Source organism: Malaclemys terrapin, chromosome 6 (assembly GCF_027887155.1).
Source record: "Malaclemys terrapin pileata isolate rMalTer1 chromosome 6, rMalTer1.hap1, whole genome shotgun sequence".
Lineage (NCBI taxonomy): Eukaryota > Metazoa > Chordata > Testudines > Emydidae > Malaclemys > Malaclemys terrapin.
The window spans coordinates 57,432,097-57,453,305 of record NC_071510.1 but is presented as its reverse complement, the minus strand read 5'-3'; the positions used below and the strand labels follow the sequence as shown (position 1 = coordinate 57,453,305).

The following is a 21,209-nucleotide window of genomic DNA, read 5'->3' as shown; positions in this document are numbered from 1 at the left end:
AGGCCCTTAAGGATGGACAAAATGTAGGTACTCTGGGTATAAAAGAAACAAAGAAACTCTTCACTGAATTATGCACAGACATCTATATGTCTGTAGAGGAAAATTCCACTCATTTTACCCAGTCCAACAGTGTGTGAAGCCAGAAGCCCTTCTCACCAGTAATAAACTGTGATATCTATTTATTTGGAAATAAAATGTAATTACATTTGGGATTTCTGGACCTCCTGCTCTTGCCGCTGGTGGCCATTACCTTATTGGAAGTGACAGTATTTGTGACATTGGCAGAGTAGGATCCTTGGGTAAGAAACTGTAAACCAACTTCTAGCCTATTTTAAAGCAGAGGGATACTGAATGGTTGTCATTTAAAATGTTTGTAGCTCCACTGAAGTAAAATACCAATCTTGCTTTTGTTATTAATTAGTAAAAATATCTTTGTAGCACTCCTCCCTGGGTCCATTAGCAACACACAGGGCCGGTGCAAGGATATTTTGCGCCCTAGGCGAAACTTCCACCTTGCGCCCCCCGCACATCAGTTCATAGAGGGGCAAATCCCAATGAGCCTTTATAGACCCAGGGGCCAGCCTGCCCACGGGCCAACCGTGCCCAGGGGCTGCTCCCCAGATCAGGTTCCCCCCTCCTTGCCCCCTGAACTCCCCTAAAGGGTGCAAAGCCCCCCCGCGAGCCCTCCCCACCCCGGCAGCCCCCACCCCGAGTCCACTCAATGGCTTTGCCGGACTTGGGCCGCTGCAGCAGCTTGGCAGGGAGGAGCTACCTTCTGGGGGTTCCTGCAGCAGATTCATGTGGGCAGAGGCCCCCATGCGCCTCCCCAGCTCTCCCCTCACCATCCTCAGACTTTGCGGCTCCCAGGAGGGTGAGCCGCTGCCACCACCGCTGCCCCTCCCGGAGCAGGCTCAGGGCCCCATGCCCTGGCAGCGGCAGCTCACATGCCCGGGAGCCCCAGAGCCCGAGTGTGGTGAGGGACAAGCTGGGAGACGCACGGGGGGCCTCTCCCCGCATTCGTCTGCTGAAGCCTGCAGGAGCCCCCCAGGGGGGCACCAGGCCACAGCCTGGGCAGGGGAAGCGGGGGGCATGGCTGCCCCCGCTAGCGGTACCACAGCCTTTGCAGGGCTCCTGCCCCCCTGCGCTGCGCCGGCTCTTCCATGGCTGGGGCTTACCGCTCCCGCAAGCAGACGGTCTGGCTCTCCGGTGGCTCCGGAAGGCGGCTCCTCCCTGCCGAGCCAGGGCACTGCTTTTTGGCGTCCCCAAGGCCGTCCCTGGGATTTATGGGGCCATATGCAGTATTATTAAACTGGTGCCCCTATGCCCGACGGCAGCCTGAGCTTGCAGCCCGGCGGGGGCGGAGGGACAAGGCAGAAAGAATAACAAGATGCCTCACAGTGGCAGAGAGTCACAGTTCCCCGCAGAGACCGCTGTACTCTCTCTCTCACGCAGAATGGACATGCAGAAGGTACCTAATTAAAAGCACTAAACTTGGGAATAAAAAATGTCAGTCACAGGTTTTTTGATATGCCCTGAAGTTTGTCATACATTTATTTGCAAAAATTTTGTAGTAAGGGTGAGTCAGCTGTCTTGCTGAATACAACATTAAATATTATGGAATACATGATGCATCTCTTCTCTGTTTTACATTTTCTTAATCAGTATTTCTAAGCTGATTTTATATTTTAAACGTACTCTTAAGCCTTCATAAAGTAATCATTCCAGATTACTACATATTTAACTCACTGAAACAGACATTATTTTAAATTAATCAGTCACAGAGGTTTAGTGTGTTCATAACAATGTTCATTGCTTTTAGAAAAAGGGAACACTAATTTACTGTGTGTGATCTCCATAACAATACACATGTTTATGAAATTTCACCAACTTTAAAAAATAAGTTTCCAAAGATTTTAGGCATAACAAAGGATTTTATATCTTACTAAGGTACTGATTTTGCTTAAAACTAGTTCATCAGATAGTCAGAAGTAAAGAAAGGGAAACTCTTTGTCAGCTGTTGCTTCCTTCAATGGGGGGGAGGGGTGAAGGGAGAAATGGATGGATAGAAAGGACAGGAAGACTTTGGAAGTAAGTTTTTTTACTATAGCAATTAAATATGTATTTTAGATAAGGGTGGTCTTTTGAAGAATTTATTTAAAAAACCATATGTCTGAAGATCCAACCATTTAAGGCTAAAGATGATTGTACATCTAAAAAACTATGCAAGGATTTTTTTAGAGATGTGATTTTATAATTTTCACCAACTCACTAATGAAATATTTTTAAAGCAAATTTTAAACTAAGGTCCTGTAGACTGACATGTTCTATCACAGTCATGCACAACTCTTTTTTGTCAGTACATTCAGAAACTGACAGTAGATACCTGGGGGTTGGCAAATGCCTGTTAAATGTCTTCATTACCCATTGAATGGCTCTTTAACAGTTTCAGTGTTGTGCTAATAGGTCTGGCAGGCTGGAGACTTTTTCTCTTTTAACTACTAGAGCCCCTTCCCAGGAAGACTCAGAGCCTACAGGAAGGGTCAGAACAGGGATAGGAAAACCAGTAGGGTGCACACTAAGACCCAGTAAAAAGAAGAACAGGAGTACTTGTGGCACCTTAGAGACTAACAAATTTATTAGAGCATAAGCTTTCGTGGACTACAGCCCACTTCTTCGGATGCATCCGAAGCTTATGCTCTAATAAATTTGTTAGTCTCTAAGGTGCCACAAGTACTCCTGTTCTTCTTTTTGCGGATACAGACTAACACGGCTGCTACTCTGAAACTAAGACCCAGTGGTGCCCCAAATTTTCAGGTGCCCTACCCAGCTGCCTATGCCTAAGTATGGCCCTGGGCACCCCCAACCACTTGCCGCCCTAGGCGGCCGCTTAGTTCGCCTAGTGGTTGCACCGGCCCTGGCAACACATCCACTTTACACTGTCAGTTCAAAAACTAGCTGGTCTACTTGAATAGGTACTTTAGGCACATTGTTTCTTGTAAGTTCTTTCATGGAATATCCTTGGGCATAATTCACATGATGCATGGCCATGAGGAGTCTGTGGATAGAAACACAGTGAAAGAATGTGTACTACTTGTTTCTTTCCTTCCACAATGAGAAGCTCACCTTGGATCTGATCCTGGAGATTTTCTTCCCTTCTACCTCTTCCTTGGTTGGGCCCTCAGATCCAGTCACAGTCTTTCACCCTTGGTCCCCTTTACCTCTCTCAGAGCCATGGAGCTGGTAAGTAGGATGACTAGGGTTACCATATTTTGTGCCTCCAAATGGAGGACACTCCACAGCCCCCGGCCCCACCCCCCGCCCCGCCCACACCCCCCGCCCCAACCCCGCCCCCTCCCCAAAGTCTCCGCCCCCTCCCCTGCTTCCCGCGAATATTTGATTCGCGGGAAGCCTGAAGCAGGTAAGGGGGGGTGTGGGGGGAGGAGGCGCGGCCCAGGCTGGCCCCCGGCGGCTCCAGCCTGGGTCGGCTCGGGCCCTGGGGTGCCGGCCCCGGCCGACCACCCCTGGCCCGCCCAGCACTGCCGGCCCCCGGCGGCCCGGCGCACTCCCCGGCTCCCGGCTCCCCGCCCCGCGGGCTCGGCTCCCCGGCTCCCGGCCCCCGGCCCGGCTCCCCGCCCCGCGGGCTCGGCTCCCCGGCTCCCGGCCCCCGGCCCGGCTCCCCGCCCCGCGGGCTCGGCTCCCCGCCCGGCTCCCGGCTCCCCGCCCCGCGGGCTCGGCTCCCCGGCGCCCCGCGGGCTCGGCTCCCCGCCCGGCTCCCCGCCCCGCGGGCTCGGCTCCCCGGCTCCCGGCCCCGCGGGCTCGGCTCCCCGGACCCCGGCTGACCAGCTCCCCGGACCCCGGCCCCGCGCCCGGCCCGGCACTGTGACCCTGGCCCGGCACCGTGCCCCCGGCCCCGCACCGGCGCCGGCCCTGGCCGAGCACCACCGAGCCCTCCCGATTTTCCCGGACATGCCCGGCTTTTGGGGATTTCCCCCCGGATGGGGAGTTGAGCCCCCAAAAGCCGGACATGTCCGGGAAAATCCGGACGTATGGTAACCCTAAGGATGACCCGATAGCAGGTGTGAAAAATCAGGAAGGGGGGGGTAGTAGGTGCCTATATAAAACAAAGCCCAGAATATCAGGACAGTGCCTATAAAATTGGGACATCTGGTCACTGTACTGGTAAGCCAACTCTGATGAATATTTGTGAAGGAGGCAGGTGGTGAAAGATCCTGCAGCAAATGCCCCTGCATTGAAATGCAACAGCAGCAGAATTCATAACGTGGGAGAATCTGCTAATGGCATGTCCAGAGTGGGGGAGAGGCAGCTACTTGCAACCAGAATGTAAGGCACTTAGGCCCAATTCCTCAGAGGTATTTAGGCACTTAACTCCCATTGATTTCAATGGGAGTTTGGCAGCTAACCTGCTGAGGCAGTTTTGTAAATCCTGGTAGATGCCTATCTGCATCTTTAGGTACCTAAATACCATTGTAAATCTGTCCCCTAGACACTATGGTGGTATGAGAGCTATCACAAATCATAAAATAGATAAAAGAAAGAATAAGAGACTAACTACAAAGTAGGAGAAAAAATATCTTGGTTCCTTAATCTAACAGAGCTCCACAGATTTTAAACCAACAGCCATTCCATATGCTCTAGATAGTGATTGCTTTAATGTTTCTTTAAATATCATAAGAGAAATGTTGGGTCTGGGGTTTTGCAAGTGTAAATTCTATCACTCGTGATAATACAGGCTTGTGCAAAGCTGTGCACGCACAGTTTGAAATCACATTTTTAAAACATAGCCCACAGCAAATGTAGTAGTAGTGGATCAATTGAGCAGCTCTCTCACTATGTCACCAAGCCCCAGCTGCCATGGAGACAGGCAGAGCTGAACTCTGAGGTATGTAAGGGAAACAGAGCTCTTCTGCAAAGTCTTCACAAACCATCTGCCCCACTTGCACAGTGGAATCAAGGCAATTCTGCTGTGTTTAGAGCCTTTTATATATGAGCACCTTTTAGCCCTAGGTGACTTCCCCAAGATCACAGTGAACCAGGAGAAGAACTTTGGAGTTGTGACTCCCATTCCCCTGCTTTAATCACCAGAAAACACTGCATCCCTTGCGGCCTAATAATTTAACCTACCAACACCTGTTCTTATACCAGCTGCCAATAGTCTAAAGTAGTGTTACTCAACCACTGGTCCGTGGTCCCTTAGCTGGTCCCTAAGATCTCCCTGACACAGTTGAAGAAGGCAGCAAGTTGGTCCCTGGCATCAAAAAGGTTGAAAAACACTGGTTTAAAACACTAATCTGAAATGTTATTTGTGCTTAAATATCTTTACCCCTTTAATTTTTTGCCCAGTTAGATTTGACTGTATGAATATGAGCTAAAAGAACTTCTCAGTTAAACAAAGGAGCAACAACATGGGGGTAAGGAATTAGCTGACTTCTTTTTAATGACACAGGATGCTGGGATTGTTTGGTAAAGTTACTATAGATACTAAAGGTGGTGGATGATGGTATCCATTGTGACATACCAGAGGAAATGGTCATGTCTTCATAAGCAATGGGGTAACAAGGGTCAGCTTGGTTGTCCTTGTTCTCTGGCCCAAGGTCCATTTTAGGAATTGTAACATCTTCTCATATGAATAATACCAATAATTTCAGTGGGACTATTCACATGAGCAATGGTTTGCAGTTTCAGGCACTTATTGGGACTGGGTGCATGGGCCTTCTTCATTAAGGAGTTCACATATGGAACTCCTTCTCCCTGAGCACACCTGCTTGAATTTCTGCTGCACCCAGCTGGACTTCTTCTCTCGGGATTATCACATCTTTGATCATTTGTATCCCTCTTTTTTTCATTATTTCTCCCTTCTTGGAACATCCTTCTTTTTCGCCCATTGCTTTTTGTGAGGATAGTTTATCTATGCACTGAGCCCAGTTTTGCAAAATATTTGCTTATTATGCACTGTGTCCCAGGTAAATGAGACAGTGGAGAAGAAGTTGGAAAACTGCCTCAGCATAGTCTGTGGTGATGCTACTTCAGCTGGCTGAATTGGTGCGGCCTCCACATGCTCTTGCTGCTATTGTGACTGCATCCATAGGAATGGGCAGTGGGGCACAATATGGATCTTCAAATACTAAACCCAAGCAAAATCTTCCAAATTGGAACTACTGGTGCACTAAACACTGGCATTTGCTTTATTGTGTCACTGGAGCCATTAAGAGGATACAAAAGCATATAGTGAGGAGGCCATAAAATGCTTTGTGGGAAGTCCATCAGCTTTAGAGAGAGAGAGAGAGAGTGTGTGTGTATACATTTCCTGAGTTTTGCCTTTGTGAACTGGTGAATGTTGCTTATTACAGCCCTAAAAGTTACATTGCCTCCATGCCCTTGTCTCTGTGCTGGAGAAAATCTGGGTACCAATTTCACACAAATTTAGTTTGAAGTCTGTAACGTCACCGTGTAGGACCATATTGTTGAGTAGTACTAGCCCTTATTGTTACATGGAAATCTCCTTTACAACAGGGGACCTCCAGGTTTCAGTGTCAAAATCTGAACGTTGAAACTTTTATTTAAAATCAACCGTTTTATGAACTCATCAGCTTTCCAGAATTAGACCTCTGTTCTGCAACCATTTACACACGTGCGTGTCTTTACATGAGTAGTCCCACTGAGGGCAATGAGACTACACGTGTGCATTTGCTGGATTGGGGTCTAAAGAGATGAAGCCTTTCACCTAACACAGACAGTTCCAAACAGTATTTATATTTTCATATGCTATAATCCTTTGAGATACATTAAGTCCAAGTAGTTTTTAATATTAGTTGGCAAATATTTTCTTTTTAAAAAATGGCTAGAGGATGGCTGCTAAATTAAAGAGAAGAAACATTAAGCAGATATTGCAAGATGTACAGTCCATACCACATATGACTAACTGTAAAGAAGTGTTTAGGATAGCCTGGGCAGTTATAGATCATTGAATATCAAGATTGATTTCTCTACATTTTTAAAGATGTGCAGAGGCTGCTGGGGAGGATCTCCAACAAACGTTCAAGAATGTTTCATTTTAAATTTCTTCCAAAGAGGCCTCCTGATGTTTCCTTACTGCTCACGTAGTTAGATTCTTTTTCTGCTAATAGTAATTAAAGACATTTTAAGTGCATCTAAAAATGTTTGGAAACCTTTGACTGTAGCAGAAAAGTGTGTGTGTGTGTGTGTAATATAAAGATTCGCAAAACAAAAAAATGTTGTTTAAAAAAAAAAGTTGACTTTGCTAAGTGACAACAATGGTAGTTACCTATCACATTATTTACAAAATCCAAACCTTTAAAAGTAAGTTCACCTCTACCCCCAATATAACGCTATCCTCGGGAGCCAAAAAATCTTACTGCATTATAGATGAAACCGCGTTATATCGAACTTGCTTTGATCCGACGGAGCGCACCCCGCCCGCCCCGGAGCGCTACTTTACCGCATTATATCCGAATTCGTGTTATATCGGGGTAGAGGTGTATATTGATAGTTAAGGACATAGTGTCTATGTACCTTTCTCTCTAAAAGGCCCACTTACTATAGTACTTTACACCGTCCAAATAGGAATTATGTGTTTGTTTTTATTATCAAGTATTAATGAATGAATATTTCATCACAACCCAACCACTTTAATACTAACACAGGAGTTCTTGGTTCTTAAAAAAATATTTTTGTTATATTGATATCTGTCCCTAGATAGTCTTTTTGAGGCATATTTTAAAGTTCAAATATCAAGTTAATCTGTTTATCAACTGAGAGTAGAATGTTTAGTAAAGCACTTATAATTGACGTTTCTTGGAAATAATGTCTATATAGCTTAAGAGAAAAGCCATGTAACATTATCATCTTATGGTAAAATTAGTTATGGATGTGTCAGTGTAATTCAGCTATACATGGATATTTTAAATTATTTTTCAAAATAGTTTTTGTTTGTATTTTGGTATTACTGATGTAATAATAATAATAATAATTTTGCATCAAATTTAAGGTTCCATGTGATGGAACATGAATTTCTTTGTGCTTGTGTTTGTTTATTATATAGCTAGTTTAAAATTTATTATGTGTTTATCTAATTATTGCCTTTCTTTTAAATGGTGGGTTTTTGTAAATGATGTGCTTGGGGAATTTCCCATGCTTGTGAGTTGGCTTTGGTCTTTTTCATGTTTTGTTTTGCGTAGGTGAATAAAGAGATGAGTTTCAAATCTTCAGTAAATAGGATGAGTGGGTTACCAGATTAATAAATCAAAGAGAGAGCAACACTGGCTAAATTTATAATTATTTTAGTGATGCTTCCTCATTAAGTGTGTCTCTGTCAAAATACTCATATTTCCTAATCAACTAAGTTAGCTACTCACACACAGTGCAGCTCATTTTTGCTGAGTGCTGATTAGAAGTGCTAAAAAATAAATAACATTAAGTATCAGACCCAAGACATTTTATTCTGTAGCCCTAGCTAATCTACTGCACCACTGTGCCTCTCAGTCAAGACACTGAACCACGCTGTGTTTAGTTACAGCACTTGACATATGTAACTAATACTAACGCTTTACGTTTACATAGCACATTTTCATCTATAGATCTCAAAGTACTTAACAAAAATGAATAATCATTATTATTCCCATTTTATGTGTGGCCTAAATAAATCCGGGATTTCAAGCCATTTGCATGCTAGAGACCAGGTTTATTACCTTAGGGCTTGATCCTGCAAAGTGCCAAGCGCTATAGTCCTGATCTATCCAAGCACTTCAGCATGTGCTTAACTTTAAATACATTAATAGTCAACTCCCTAGAAATCAATAGGATCAATATTGGGCTGCAAAACTCTCTGCAATACAAATTGTTAGTTACTTTGCTTAATTATAACCTATTTTCTTCAAATAAAGAACGTGCTTGAGTTGTCAAAGAGATCCAACCGTCGGGAAAGCTTGAAAGATTTGGAATAAGATATTATTGAGATAAAGAGAGACAAAAGTCAAAATTTCCCAATTAAATATAGACTGTGGGGATGGACTTTGGGTTAAAAAGAAAACCACATCTTAAGTTCAGGATCATTGCTAATTTTTGTATAAATAGTGAATGTTTTAAATTTAAAAATAAAATAAAATGTTGAGAAGCATCTAGAGCAGTTTTGCAAGTTCTAGAAGTATTTTGTCCCATATTTGTCTTTTGTCCTTGGGTTTTGGTTTGTATTTTTCTCTCAACATTTTCACCATTTGAAGTATCGTTATTTAGTTATCATTTATCTACTGAGTAAGGTTTTTAACACAATAAAGGGGGTAAAAATGCCCATCCACTAATCTAGGTTAACATAATTTTACTAATACAATGACACAGACAGCAGCTTTCCCAAAACAAATAACCAACCAGTGATATCAGGTCAGAGTACCACAGCATACCCACATATGCCAGCCTTTATTACACACAATTCTCTTCTCCAAAAACATAAATGAAAATATGGGCATTGCAATGGGTCCTGAAGGGCTTGATATTTTAGTCCCTTCAGGAGGGCATTGGATTCCATAGTTGGAGGGCCTTTTACAAAGAAACTCCTACAGGCAGCTTCCAGTATCTAATATTGAGGGAAATCTTTTGAAAATCTCATCCTTGCTGCATATTATAGTTACCATGACCTTATATGTGTCATATCAATATAGAAAGTATTGTACAGCAAAAAGTAAAAAAATCCTCTACCAATGGTAAGAATTAATTTGCAGAGTTTGGGAGTTTTAGCCATCTCTTTGATGTCTTACAACATAAATAAAAGTATAATTTTAATAGTCACTTTTAGAATCTGAATATAGAACCATATATGTTTTCTCTTTAAAAAATTCCACTGTGCGGGCCAGTCTTTCCTCTTTTTGCAAGCAAGGAAAACAAGAGGTCAGTTAAGTTGTACACTAATACTTTTTATTGGGTTAAGTGGAAAAATAAAATGCAGGCAGACTTTCAAAAGACACAATCCTTCATTAGGCCATGGAAAGGGAACAAAGCTAAGCAACAGATACTGAGGAAAGAACTTGACTGAACTAACCATTTTTTCCCCTCACTCTCTCTCCTGTGAAATTGTATTTAACTATTTCACTGCTGGCTTGCCGCTCTGTGCAGAAATGCTCCACCAAAATTCCAACCTTCCATTACAATTACTGTGGCACTTCTGGACCTTGTACATCTAACGGCACTGGAGGGGTATTTTGCCATGTACCTGGCATGTTAATCAAGAGCCTAGATGGCAGCATCTGGGTGAAAATGATTCAGAGTTTTCTGAATGCTTTTGCCATGTCTTGTCTGGCATTTTGTTATTCATTTATTATTAATTATTATTATTATTATTGTTTGTGGCAGTGCCTAGGACATCAGCTTGTTTCGCGGGTGGGGGGGTCTGATCCAAGTGGGAGGTGCCTGGTTTCATTTAAATTTAGTACATGACATATTTTCAGGGGCATGCATGGCGGGGGTGTGTGTGTGTGTGTGTGGAGAGGCCGGGGAAGCAGGGACACAGAGCTCCTCTGGCCCCGGGACTGCAGCAGGGAGAGAGAGAGAGGGGCTCTCTTGCTCTCTCTCCCTGTCGCGGCTCCAGGGCCGGAGGAGCGATGTGACCCCACCACACCAAGTACTTGTGGATACATTTATTCAGATGGCTCCACAGTGCATGTATTTTTGTTGAAATGGTGAGTGTACTGCTGTTTATTTCTATGCATATGATGTACTTATGTGTATTGATGGTTTGATGTGTATAATATGTGTGTGTTTAACATGCCCCTCCAAAAACGGTCACATTTAAATTCATACGAATGCCTCTGAATATTCTAAATAGTACCCAACTGCTTGGTTACAGTATTTTTTTATTTTGTTTAGTAACCATTTTGCATAGATTTTTTTTAAGGATCACTTACATGATATATTATCTGGTTTGAAAAGACTATTATTAATTATTATTATTATTATTTTATTTTAATAATGATTTATTATAGTATTCTGGTTGTCCCCAAAGGCTGCAATCAAGGATCAAGACCCCATTGTGTAGTGCTGTATATACATGCAATTAAAAGACAAACCCTGCCCCCAAAAGAGATTACAATCTTAGCATATGCCAAAAGACAAGTGGAGAAAAACAAACAGGGCAGATGAAACAATTATATTTGGAATAAGAAGCAGCAGTCTCAGCGCACCAACTGCCTAGTTGTTGTCTCCATTATATCCTGCTCTGAACACATCTAGCTTATGTAGCAGCATTGATGGCAACCTGGAAAGAGGTTGGTCATCTGCCCTTCATATACCTAATAGTCTGCTGCTACTCACTGTGCCTATGCCCCTAAATGTTGGGGAGTCTGTATTCTTGAGAAGGGGCAATAAAAACTGGAAAAGAGATTACTTTCAATAGTTTGTGTCAACTAGAGCCCTCTTCCACTTTGACCTATACTCTGGCTCTGGACAAGAAAGTGGGGACATCTGATAATCTGAAACCAAGGGATTATAACTGCAAAATCATCATACATTTTTGCATTTAAATTTGAGTATATAATCTCTTTAACTGTAAAACATCAATATTCTATTGCATAGAGATTAATAAAAAAGGAACAAGTTGTACCATATAAATAACCCTTATACAATAACCTCTTGTCAGTATCTGAATTGTACCAATAGCTCAGTGTACTACTTAAGATAAATTAGAACTGACTAAAGATAGGAAATGTTAACATACTACTTATTAGCAAAACTAATAACGAATCAACAGTTATATTGGCTCAGAAGAGGGAAGGGAAGAGAGTAAGCAGGTTGGATGCTGCTCCCAGCTCTGACTGAAAGAAACAACATGGGGAGAAAGAGGGAGACAATGAATTGGTTGGATTCCACTCCCTTGGTCATATCAGGGAAAGGCACGGGGTGAGGAGGGTTGTGGCACCTAGTGGCAAGTGGGTTCTCCAGCCAGAGTTGGGGAAAGAATACCTTATTTTCAGAATGGCAGCTTCTTCTGGAATCTGTTAAAAGTAATCCCAAAATGTTTTGTCTGTTCACTTATCAATCCCGTCAAAGGTAAATGCATAGTAAATGCAATTTATTACAAGGCTTGCTTCGCTACAGGCATAGTATGCATATGTGTGTGTGTGTAATATAGAGGGAATGTGTAAATGTATATAATATGCCAGAGTAGCTCCATTCACAGCTTGTGTTAGAGTATAAATATTCTACATTATAGCTGATTATGCTTTTCCCCCCGTCATACTTGTTGCCTGAGTTAGACAAAAATATAATGATATAGTGAATCAACATTTTTAGACCTCAGCTGGAGTTTTGTGATTTAACAAAACTCACAGACAATGTAGCAATGTCCTTCTTGCTTTAGTGTTAAAGGCCCTCTGCTTCATGGCACTATAGATTTTGGTTTGTGGCATAACAGGAATTGGACTGCTGTGGGTTCATTTGAAATGGGGAAAACACAGTTGTCTTTGGTGAGGAACCAGAACATCAGGTAATCAACAACATTTTAGCAATTTCCCCTTCCTTTCTCTGCCATTAATCCGATAGAAAATATGATAGAGAAATTGTGATGTCTCCCAAACATAAGAAAAGCTAGCAGTTATGAAACTTTGCCCAATTTAGAGTTCCCATCTGCTTTTATAGACATTGCTGCTACAGTTGTGGGGCAGAATGGTGACATACAGAAAGCTAAACCATAGGTACAAGTCAGCAGTAAAATGAAGTAACAGCTACAGGGCCTGATCCAAAGCTGAGTAAAGTAAATGGAAGTCCAGTACACTTTGGATGAGGGCTATAATTCAGTTCATTCTTGTCTTATAAAGGGGATTATTTCCACTCAAGAGTGAAGCTTGAGTGAATTGGTACTAAGACATGCTCAGTGGCAGGTCCTAGCTCAGGGGTCAGCAACGTTCGGCACGCGGCTCGGCAGGGTAAGCACCCTAGCGGGCCAGGCCAGTTTATTTACCTGCTGACGCGGCAAGTTCGGCCGATCGTGGCCCCCCACTCGCCGCGGTTCGCTGTCCTGGGCCAATGGGGGCAGCGGGAAGCGGCGCGGGCTGAGGGATGTGCGGCCGCAGCTTCCCGCCACCCCCATTGGCCCGGGAAGGCGAACCATGGCCAGTGGGGGCCGTGATCAGCCGAACCTGCCACATCAGCAGGTAAATAAACTGGCCCGGCCCGCTAGGGTGCTTACCCTGCCGAGCCGTGTGCCGAACGTTGCTCACCCCTGTCCTAGCTAGTCATATTCAGAAAGTGTGGAAAGGCCTCTATTTGTCCATGTTTATCTATAAATGCTGGGTCCATTTACCCTGTCACCTGATCTGCTGTTCTCATCTTTTTCATCTCTATCTTTTAGAATTCATGGCATAGAGGGGGATATTAGCTCTATGAATGGGATTTTTTTTGCCTCAGTGTAAGCCATGTTGCTATGCGAGGCACCATAAAAATACCTTTAATAAATACATAAATAAATAAATAAGCATTGTGTGAAAAACTGTTTAGACAGATTTTGCCAAGATGGCTCCAGCCAAACACTGTTAGTCATTAATTTTTCCTTCTCTCTCTCTTTGTGGGCACATTTCCTGTAAAACTTTTCCCTCTCCGTTACATACGTTTTATTCATTGTAAGATATTTGCCTATATTTGTACAATAAATTAGCATGTATTTATATGAAAAAGGATGTCAGTTCATGTTTTTGTTAGTTAATAACAAGGTACCACACATGGAAAAAACAACAAATGAAAACCATCAAGAACATTTACTTGTCCTTTTTAGACACAGGTCTTTTTTCCCCTAAGACACCCTTAAAGCCCTGAGGATCCCTGCTATGTTCACCTAATTATTCCATCACTTCTTAGCTCTTGGATTAGCTGGCCCTCCAGTCAAGGAGCATCAGGCATGGTTCCATCTTTAGCTTGTTATAGCCACTCATGAATAACTTATATGCATCATTGTAGAAGACTCACTTTCCCCTTCATCGTCTCCCAGTGATGAATACATTGCCTCTGAAGAAATCCCAGCCTTTCTCAACCAGGAGCAAAGAAATAAGGTCAGGTTGTAAGCTCATATCTCCCATGTGGTACGGCGCTGTGCTACTGCTGACTGGCCCTGTTTGGTGCATTTAATGTGTTCATGGTTAAAAGCAAGTTGTTTTTTTAAAATGATGATTGAAACACATTTACACTGATTTATTCAATATCATTTCTGGATCAATCCTGCCAACATAACATTGAGTTTATGGAATTGATAATGTGTTTTCTTTTTAAATCTTCAATTCAATTTAATATATGTATATTTTCCCTGTTTTATTAGCTAAACACATGTTTAAAAGAGCAGATTATTTTTAGTATACTTAGATGTTTTTCTGCAAGCATGTCATGAAAGAAAGTGCTCTTAAAGGGACAGGAATTAAGAAATGGGTGATCTCAACAGATTTGGAGATCAGGTTTGGTTTGGATAAGCAGCCAACAGTTCGAGTGCTGATCTGAAACTTAACCAAACTATCCAAATGATTTGCAAAATTTGATTTAAAAGGTTGTGAGAACAGGCTCTCTCACTGTAGTCTCGGTTTTCTGGTTCCAATCCCAATCCCAGTGCATCCGTGTACGAAAAATAATGGAGAACTAAAAGCTAACCTAATATTGCAGAGCCTCCAAAGAGGTTTGATTCTTTGGTTTTAGGAGGACACAATAAGAAGAGGGCGGTGGGGTTCTTTTTTAAACTTCAGACTGGTTTTCCTGTCCTTAGCAGGGATGTCATATTTAAGAAAACATAGATTCTTCAAGACTGGTTTCTCATTTGCTATCTCAGAAATTGTACTTTTAATTACTCTTTCTCCTTTCACTTCCATTAATTTTAGTGCTATGAATCTTAGGGCTCCCCAATTGATTAGTATTTGCTGTATTAAACTCTATACCATCCTGTCCTGAAGTACAAGCTTTTGCTGCATTTGAAATGTGAAAGAAGTGATCCCTGTTTAGGGATTAAAACAACAAGGAGTCTGGTGGCACCTTAAAGACTAACAGATTTATTTGGGCATAAGCTTTCATGGGTAAAAAACCTACTTCTTTAGATGTTTAGGGATTACTAACCCTTGCTCAGCTGTTCCAGCCATTTCAATACAGCCTTTACATCCAGATTTTCTTGTTTATCTGGCAGTTCATTATTTAAGGCTGGCCTGTCAAAAATAGGTTAAATATTCTTTGGGAAACATGGTCACATCTTTGAGACACCACAAATATGTTTAATATAAAAAGATTGGCTTGATAAGGGGAACATGATAAACTTGCATCACCAAAAATATTTCTCTGTTATTCCGTTTGTATTTCTAAGGGCATCAATAAGCAGTGACAAATCTCATGGCAATAAATTTCTGGAACAGGCACCCAGAGACACTGGCAAAGCAGTGAAAATGATTGCTGATGATTCGTTCTAACTCCTTGACCTTCTGACCTCTTCTCCAGATATATGACCAAGATGGGACACTACAGCACTTTATTGATGGCGGGGAACCCAGTAAGTCAAGTTGGATGAGGTATATCCGATGTGCAAGGCACTGTGGGGAACAGAACCTAACAGTAGTTCAGTACAGGTAAAGTATGTCTTGATTTATTTGCTGCAAGAAAAAAATCCTTGAAGTGAAAAGTCAGAATTGTAATTATCACCAGTTCACAAACAGTTGTTGGGCTTTCTTGGATGGCTTCATTTTGTACAGTACAAACTTGGTAGTATGGATTTAAGAGCTCTTAAGTTTGGTTGTCAAAAACTGAGGAGGGGGACATCATTGAGACCACATACTACAGGGTTGATTCTGATCTCACTGATGTTCCTGATGATTTAAACCCTCTGTCATTAGAAGAGGAACATGTATGCAGATCACATTGTACAAAGCAATCTGCACATCCTTTGAGTAGTCTCAGTAGACTGCTCTGGAAAGAGTAGTTTGCTTGAAGAGTTGTCCCTCTCTTACAATAAATAATTGTGTTAGGGGAGAAGGACAAGGAGAAGGCCGCATTTGAAATGAAAACATCAGACTTCAGTGTTCAAAATTCAGTTTGGGGAGCATCATTGGGCATTTATGACCCAAATATGCATCTGCTGAATGCACCTGTCAGCCAAGATGGTCTTGTGGCCTATGCCTATGATGTCAATAGCAAGTGAAGGTTATAACAAAATAAAAATGAGAATGTAAAAAAGAATGTGTAAAGAAATTATGGCTCCCATTTCTCCCCCTACAAACAATAGCAAAAAACCTAGAAAATGTGTTACATAAATATATGATCTCAGCCATAAACAAATCTTCCCCCTTCAGAATCAGAAGCGACTGTTTGGCTTTATTAAATGTTATAGCAAGTACATCAAAGAATGTTTGGGAACTAAGCTGAGCACTCCTGCTGTTGGCTATTTATTTTGGGTTTTCTTTTTTTTAATGACAGGTCTTAAACTTATTTATAATATTTTAACTATTTTAACAAATGTGAATGCAAACAAAAATGAAAAATACACACAGTTTGATGATTTTCTTTTAGGGTGCCAGTTTAACAATGATAAAATGGCCCAATAGCATTTTTCAACTTTGTTTCTGGCCCCTTGTCAAAATAAAGTAACAAATCAAAGAAGAATATATGACAGTGTTTTATTATATTATTACAAACTTTTATTGTAGTTTTAAATATTTATATTTTTAGCTATAATTCTGATGGTTCATTTTTTAAATGGTCTGTTTAAACTAAGGTTGTCTCTGTGATGTAAAGAGCACTTTTGGTTGGTAGTCCACATATGTTATGAACCACTGAGACAACCATGTTTGAGTATGTGAAGTATGTGTACAGTGTGTGTATGTATACAAACATATAGATGAAAAACATAAATGAAATATGGGCATGAGAAAGTCGTTACACATCTGTCAATATTAAGTACATTTTACAACTCTGCTTTCATGATGGAGCTTTTACTTAGAGTTCCCTCTGTTGATCTGTTTTTGATTACTTCAGATCTTTGTAAAATGAACTACAAAAACACAATTTAAAAAACTGGCATCCATCACCAGTGACTGAATCCAAGTGTAAGAAAATAGAAAAGTTGGACACTGAAAAACCGGTCTAATTTTTATTGTACATGGACGTCCTCCTCACAGAAAGTCAGCTGGTTTAAATTCATTCTGTTATGATTTGTAATATCTAAATGGAATTTTCTTCAAAGCGCTCTTGATTGATTGACCCTTAGCTGAACGTTTTGTTTTTATTTTGAGGCTGACAATAATGTTTGTTGGCATGTGTTCTGCTTCAACTGCGTTGGGACGCCATGAAGCTATCTTTATGAGTCATCCAACCACAATACTAAATACATGTCAGCAAAGGAAATATTATCCGAAAAGGGAAAAATCCCTTTGATGTACTTCAGCATGCAGAGATTTCTGCGAGTTTTGGAAGCTCTGTACGCTTGTAAGGAACGGTGTACGCTTACACATTTTTTTTCGGCCTACTCCAAGCTTCACAGACCACCCATTGCTCAAAAACAGTTCTGCTCTTTCAGCGGCAAAGTGTGTCATTTGGTTTTAGCACATTCATTTGCCGGGCTGCTGTGTTTATATTAAGGGAAGCCAAACTGAGAGATGAAATGTTACAAGGGTGAAGTACAAAGTAGACTCGATTTTTCTCAAGTTAGGAGATGCTGGTGATTTATAGCATGGCTCCAATTTTGATTTTTATGTAACGGTGGAAAGAATTAATAACATGTACAGCTTTGGGAGAGAGAGAGAGAGAGAGAGAATGAGCGAGAGAAAGGAGCAGAGCAAGAGAGTGAGAGAGAATGAACAAGAGAGACACGAAGGCAAGAGTTTTTGTCAGATATTCATAGAATGTTGGGAAAAACATTCTGCTTAGCTAGCAGTGCCCTCCTGAGACAGGGTGGCAGTAAGCGAGAAAATAACAAGATAAATGAAATTTTTGCAGCTGCTAGTAAAATATTGAGAATCTGCACTTTTTTATTGATCTTTATGATCCTGTTGCCAAGAGCCACTTTGCGGTGACAAAATATGTTGACAAGTGCATATCTCACTGCCATGAAAAATGTGGTGAAGGATTCTCCTTATGTCTGCAGTGTTATACAAGGAACAAATTGCACTGCTACGGCAAATTCTTTACAGAAAGGCTAAATTTAAGGCCTACCAATCCTAAACGCTTTTATCTTGAACTTCAGGCTAATATTTGTAGCAATTTTTCACTGAGAAAACCAGTTGAGGTCTAACATTTATTTTTTTTAGTCTATAGATATTTTTCTGCCTTACGCAAGAGGGTAAAAAATTTAAAAAATGGTCCTTTCTTGGTACCTTGACTGTATCATTTTGGTGTGTAATCGTTCAGGCAGAGTGGAATGCTCTTCTTGTATGTATTGAATTTCTATCCATTTCATATAAGAGCGTTTTACTGTACTGTACCAGGCTTAAGCAAAAAGCTACTACAAACCAATAAGATTTTCAGTTCCTCTTCTAGATGCTTGATTCGATCTCACACCGATTTTGCACCTAACTCTAACTTCATTGGAATTACTCGAGTTCTTTAACTCAAAGTGAGATCGGGATAGAACTTACAGAAGGATTCTCAGTTATGGTAAATACTAAATCATACTTACCTGAGGGGCCATCAACCTTGTTCCCATGTTTCATATTGAGAAAGATTTCCTCAGTAACTCTTCTTCATTACAAGCCCTGTTTTCTGGACTCTTCTGGGCCAAAAGTCCATATTATTCAACCTTAGTTCTCTCTCTTTTGGGAGGTATATTTCTGTTGTGAGACTGAAGGAAATATAAGAGAGCACATGTTAAAAATCATCTTCTGTATTTAAAAAATTCTTCACTTTGTTACTAACAGCACTTACTAAATCTAAAAGAATTATTATCTATTTACTTTTTACCATCTAAACTGTGTGTTTGAAGTTTCCCTCAGTTTGGATAGTGAAAATAAACTGATCTGTTTTGAGTCGGTCCCATTTCCTGCATCTTGTGCACTGGTGCAATGCTGCCGTGTTTGCATTCCAAATTCTGCACTGGAATGTTTTTGAAACAAAAAAACCTGTCTGCCTTAAACTTTCTTTCAAAAAGGATACTGCAACAACAATAGCTTATTATGTTTTGTAAAACATTTTCTTAGGGCTTAAACTACCTTAGTTACAAAGTAGCTTTAAGCGGTTTGTTATCCTGTTTTACAAGCACTAATTGGAGTCCCACATTGATGAGATGGATTCAGGTTTACTATAATCAATGAGCTATTCTTTTGGGATAACTTGCAGAAATTCTTCCAAAACGGTGGAATTCCATCATAATAGTAAATATGGTAAAAGGAGCGCTACCTGTTCTTAAATTGGGCTATTTTTCTGTTTGTTATGACTAGGTCAAATATATTCTACAGGGCCTGTATAGATATCCCCAGAGGCACCGAACTGCTGGTGTGGTACAATGACAGCTACACATCTTTCTTTGGAATCCCTTTACAGTGTATTGCACAGGATGAAAACTGTAAGTATTTTATTTCTAACTATATGTCCACAATGCATATTTCACAATTAATCTGTTTTGTTCCTTGTGTTTCTTAAGAAGTCTGAAGTAAACCCTGGATATTTATTTAAGGTAAGTTGGACGATTACAAAGGCCCTGATTCTGAAAATCCTTAAGATATATGATGTCTGTGGAACGACTTATATGATTAAAATGCACATACCTACAGGTGGGCAGGACTGAGACCTAAATTGCAGGTTCCCCCCCATGGCATAGGTTTATTCTCTATTTACTTCCCCAACCCTCTCTCTAGTTGCCAGTTCTATAATAGGATTTACTGTCTTGCCAAAAAGATAACAATGTGATCTTTCCAGTCACTGTCAATGCTGCTTCATCATATTAGTGTGGGATGTGTTGATGGAGGCCCAGGCTGGCTGTCCATAGAGATGAGGTCCTTGTGGTTAGAGAAAATGCTAGTTCCTTTAAATAAAGGCTAATTACAAATAACCTAATATGATGATGGAGCCCCCGTCCTGTCACAACTATCCCCAATTCCAATCATTCGTCTCCCCGGCCATTTGATTTTACTGTGAATTTTAAAAAAGCAAATCATTTATATCACAGACCCAGTCATGCAAGGTGTGTGTACTTGTCTTCAGTGGGAATTAAGAGTGCTCAGCACCTCCTAGTATTTTTGTGTGCGTCTCTCTCAACCTTCTTTCAGCTTGCATCAGGGAACTCTTTTCCATTGTGACAGCCATGTGTGTCTATGTAGTGGAAGAAGCAAATAATAACAGCTTGAATGACTTTGGCCAAAAATGACCCTGTGGCTGCCAGCGCATAATCAACTATATATTATATTTTTTTCAGTCAAATACTTGGATACTTAAACAGCTATACTGAGATGAACTTGGGTCTCTTAGCAACTTAAATACTGAACCAGGCAGCAATAAAACAGCAAGATATCAGGGATTAAACTGTCAAAAATAAACATCCTTTTTCATCTTGAGTTTTCAAATCTCTTATACTTGAGAGGAGTTTTAAAGACATTAAATTTTGGCCATAATGTTTAGCACTAAAAAAAATCATCTGCTCCAGTGGGTAATACAGAAATATTATTTTCATTTCTGTGAGTTGTACTTTACAAAATCATTTTTTTTAAACGATACAGTGAACAAAATCCCACCACAGTTAAATCTTTAAATATTGTCACTTACTGCTTCGCTACAAGGGAAACCAAGGAGTTTCATCCACAAGCTAGGGAGATCGACAGAAAGGGAAAAATTCATCTCTGGGCAGAGGCCCAGCACCAGGCCTATGCATAACCTAAGTGCCACTTAAACCCTCAAAATAGCCCTTGTGCTGTTCCTCTGCACAAGGGTGAATTTCACCCACAATGAACTGTGACAATATTACTTAGCTCTTAAACCTCATTATTTGAGTCTCTTGATGGAGGTTTTATGCTTACAATTTTTTTTTAAATTAAGTCTCCCTTATGTGACAGAGAAACTTAAAACAGAGTTATGAAAAGAAAAGTTTACATATGACAGGCTCTACTGCACATGTTTTTCCATACACCTAAAATGTTTGGATGTGTTTTAAAAACTGTACTGCAGACGCAATGCACATCCTACTGGAGGTAACACTACTCATAAAATAGGCCCTCAGACTGTACAGTGAAGAGCAACATAGAAAGGAC

General features: G+C 41.0%; 1 protein-coding gene and 1 long non-coding RNA gene across 5 annotated transcripts in view; one reads left to right on the top strand and one right to left on the bottom strand.

Annotated features, from left to right (window-relative positions):
- The window catches only part of PRDM6 (PR/SET domain 6), a 91,001-nt gene that overhangs the window by 45,977 nt on the left and 23,815 nt on the right, over positions 1-21,209 (top strand). For all 4 annotated transcript variants that reach the window (XM_054033193.1, XM_054033191.1, XM_054033194.1 and 1 more), the window contains exons 4-5: positions 15,481-15,608; positions 19,407-19,531. In XM_054033193.1, coding sequence (XP_053889168.1) covers positions 15,481-15,608; positions 19,407-19,531 — 253 coding nt within the window. The remainder of the gene's footprint in view (positions 1-15,480; positions 15,609-19,406; positions 19,532-21,209) is intronic.
- On the bottom strand, positions 3,153-20,804 carry LOC128839859 (uncharacterized). Its single transcript, XR_008445539.1, has 3 exons — positions 20,728-20,804; positions 18,650-18,811; positions 3,153-3,237 (listed from the first exon to the last, which is right to left on the bottom strand). It is a non-coding gene; the product is annotated as an uncharacterized LOC128839859 (long non-coding RNA).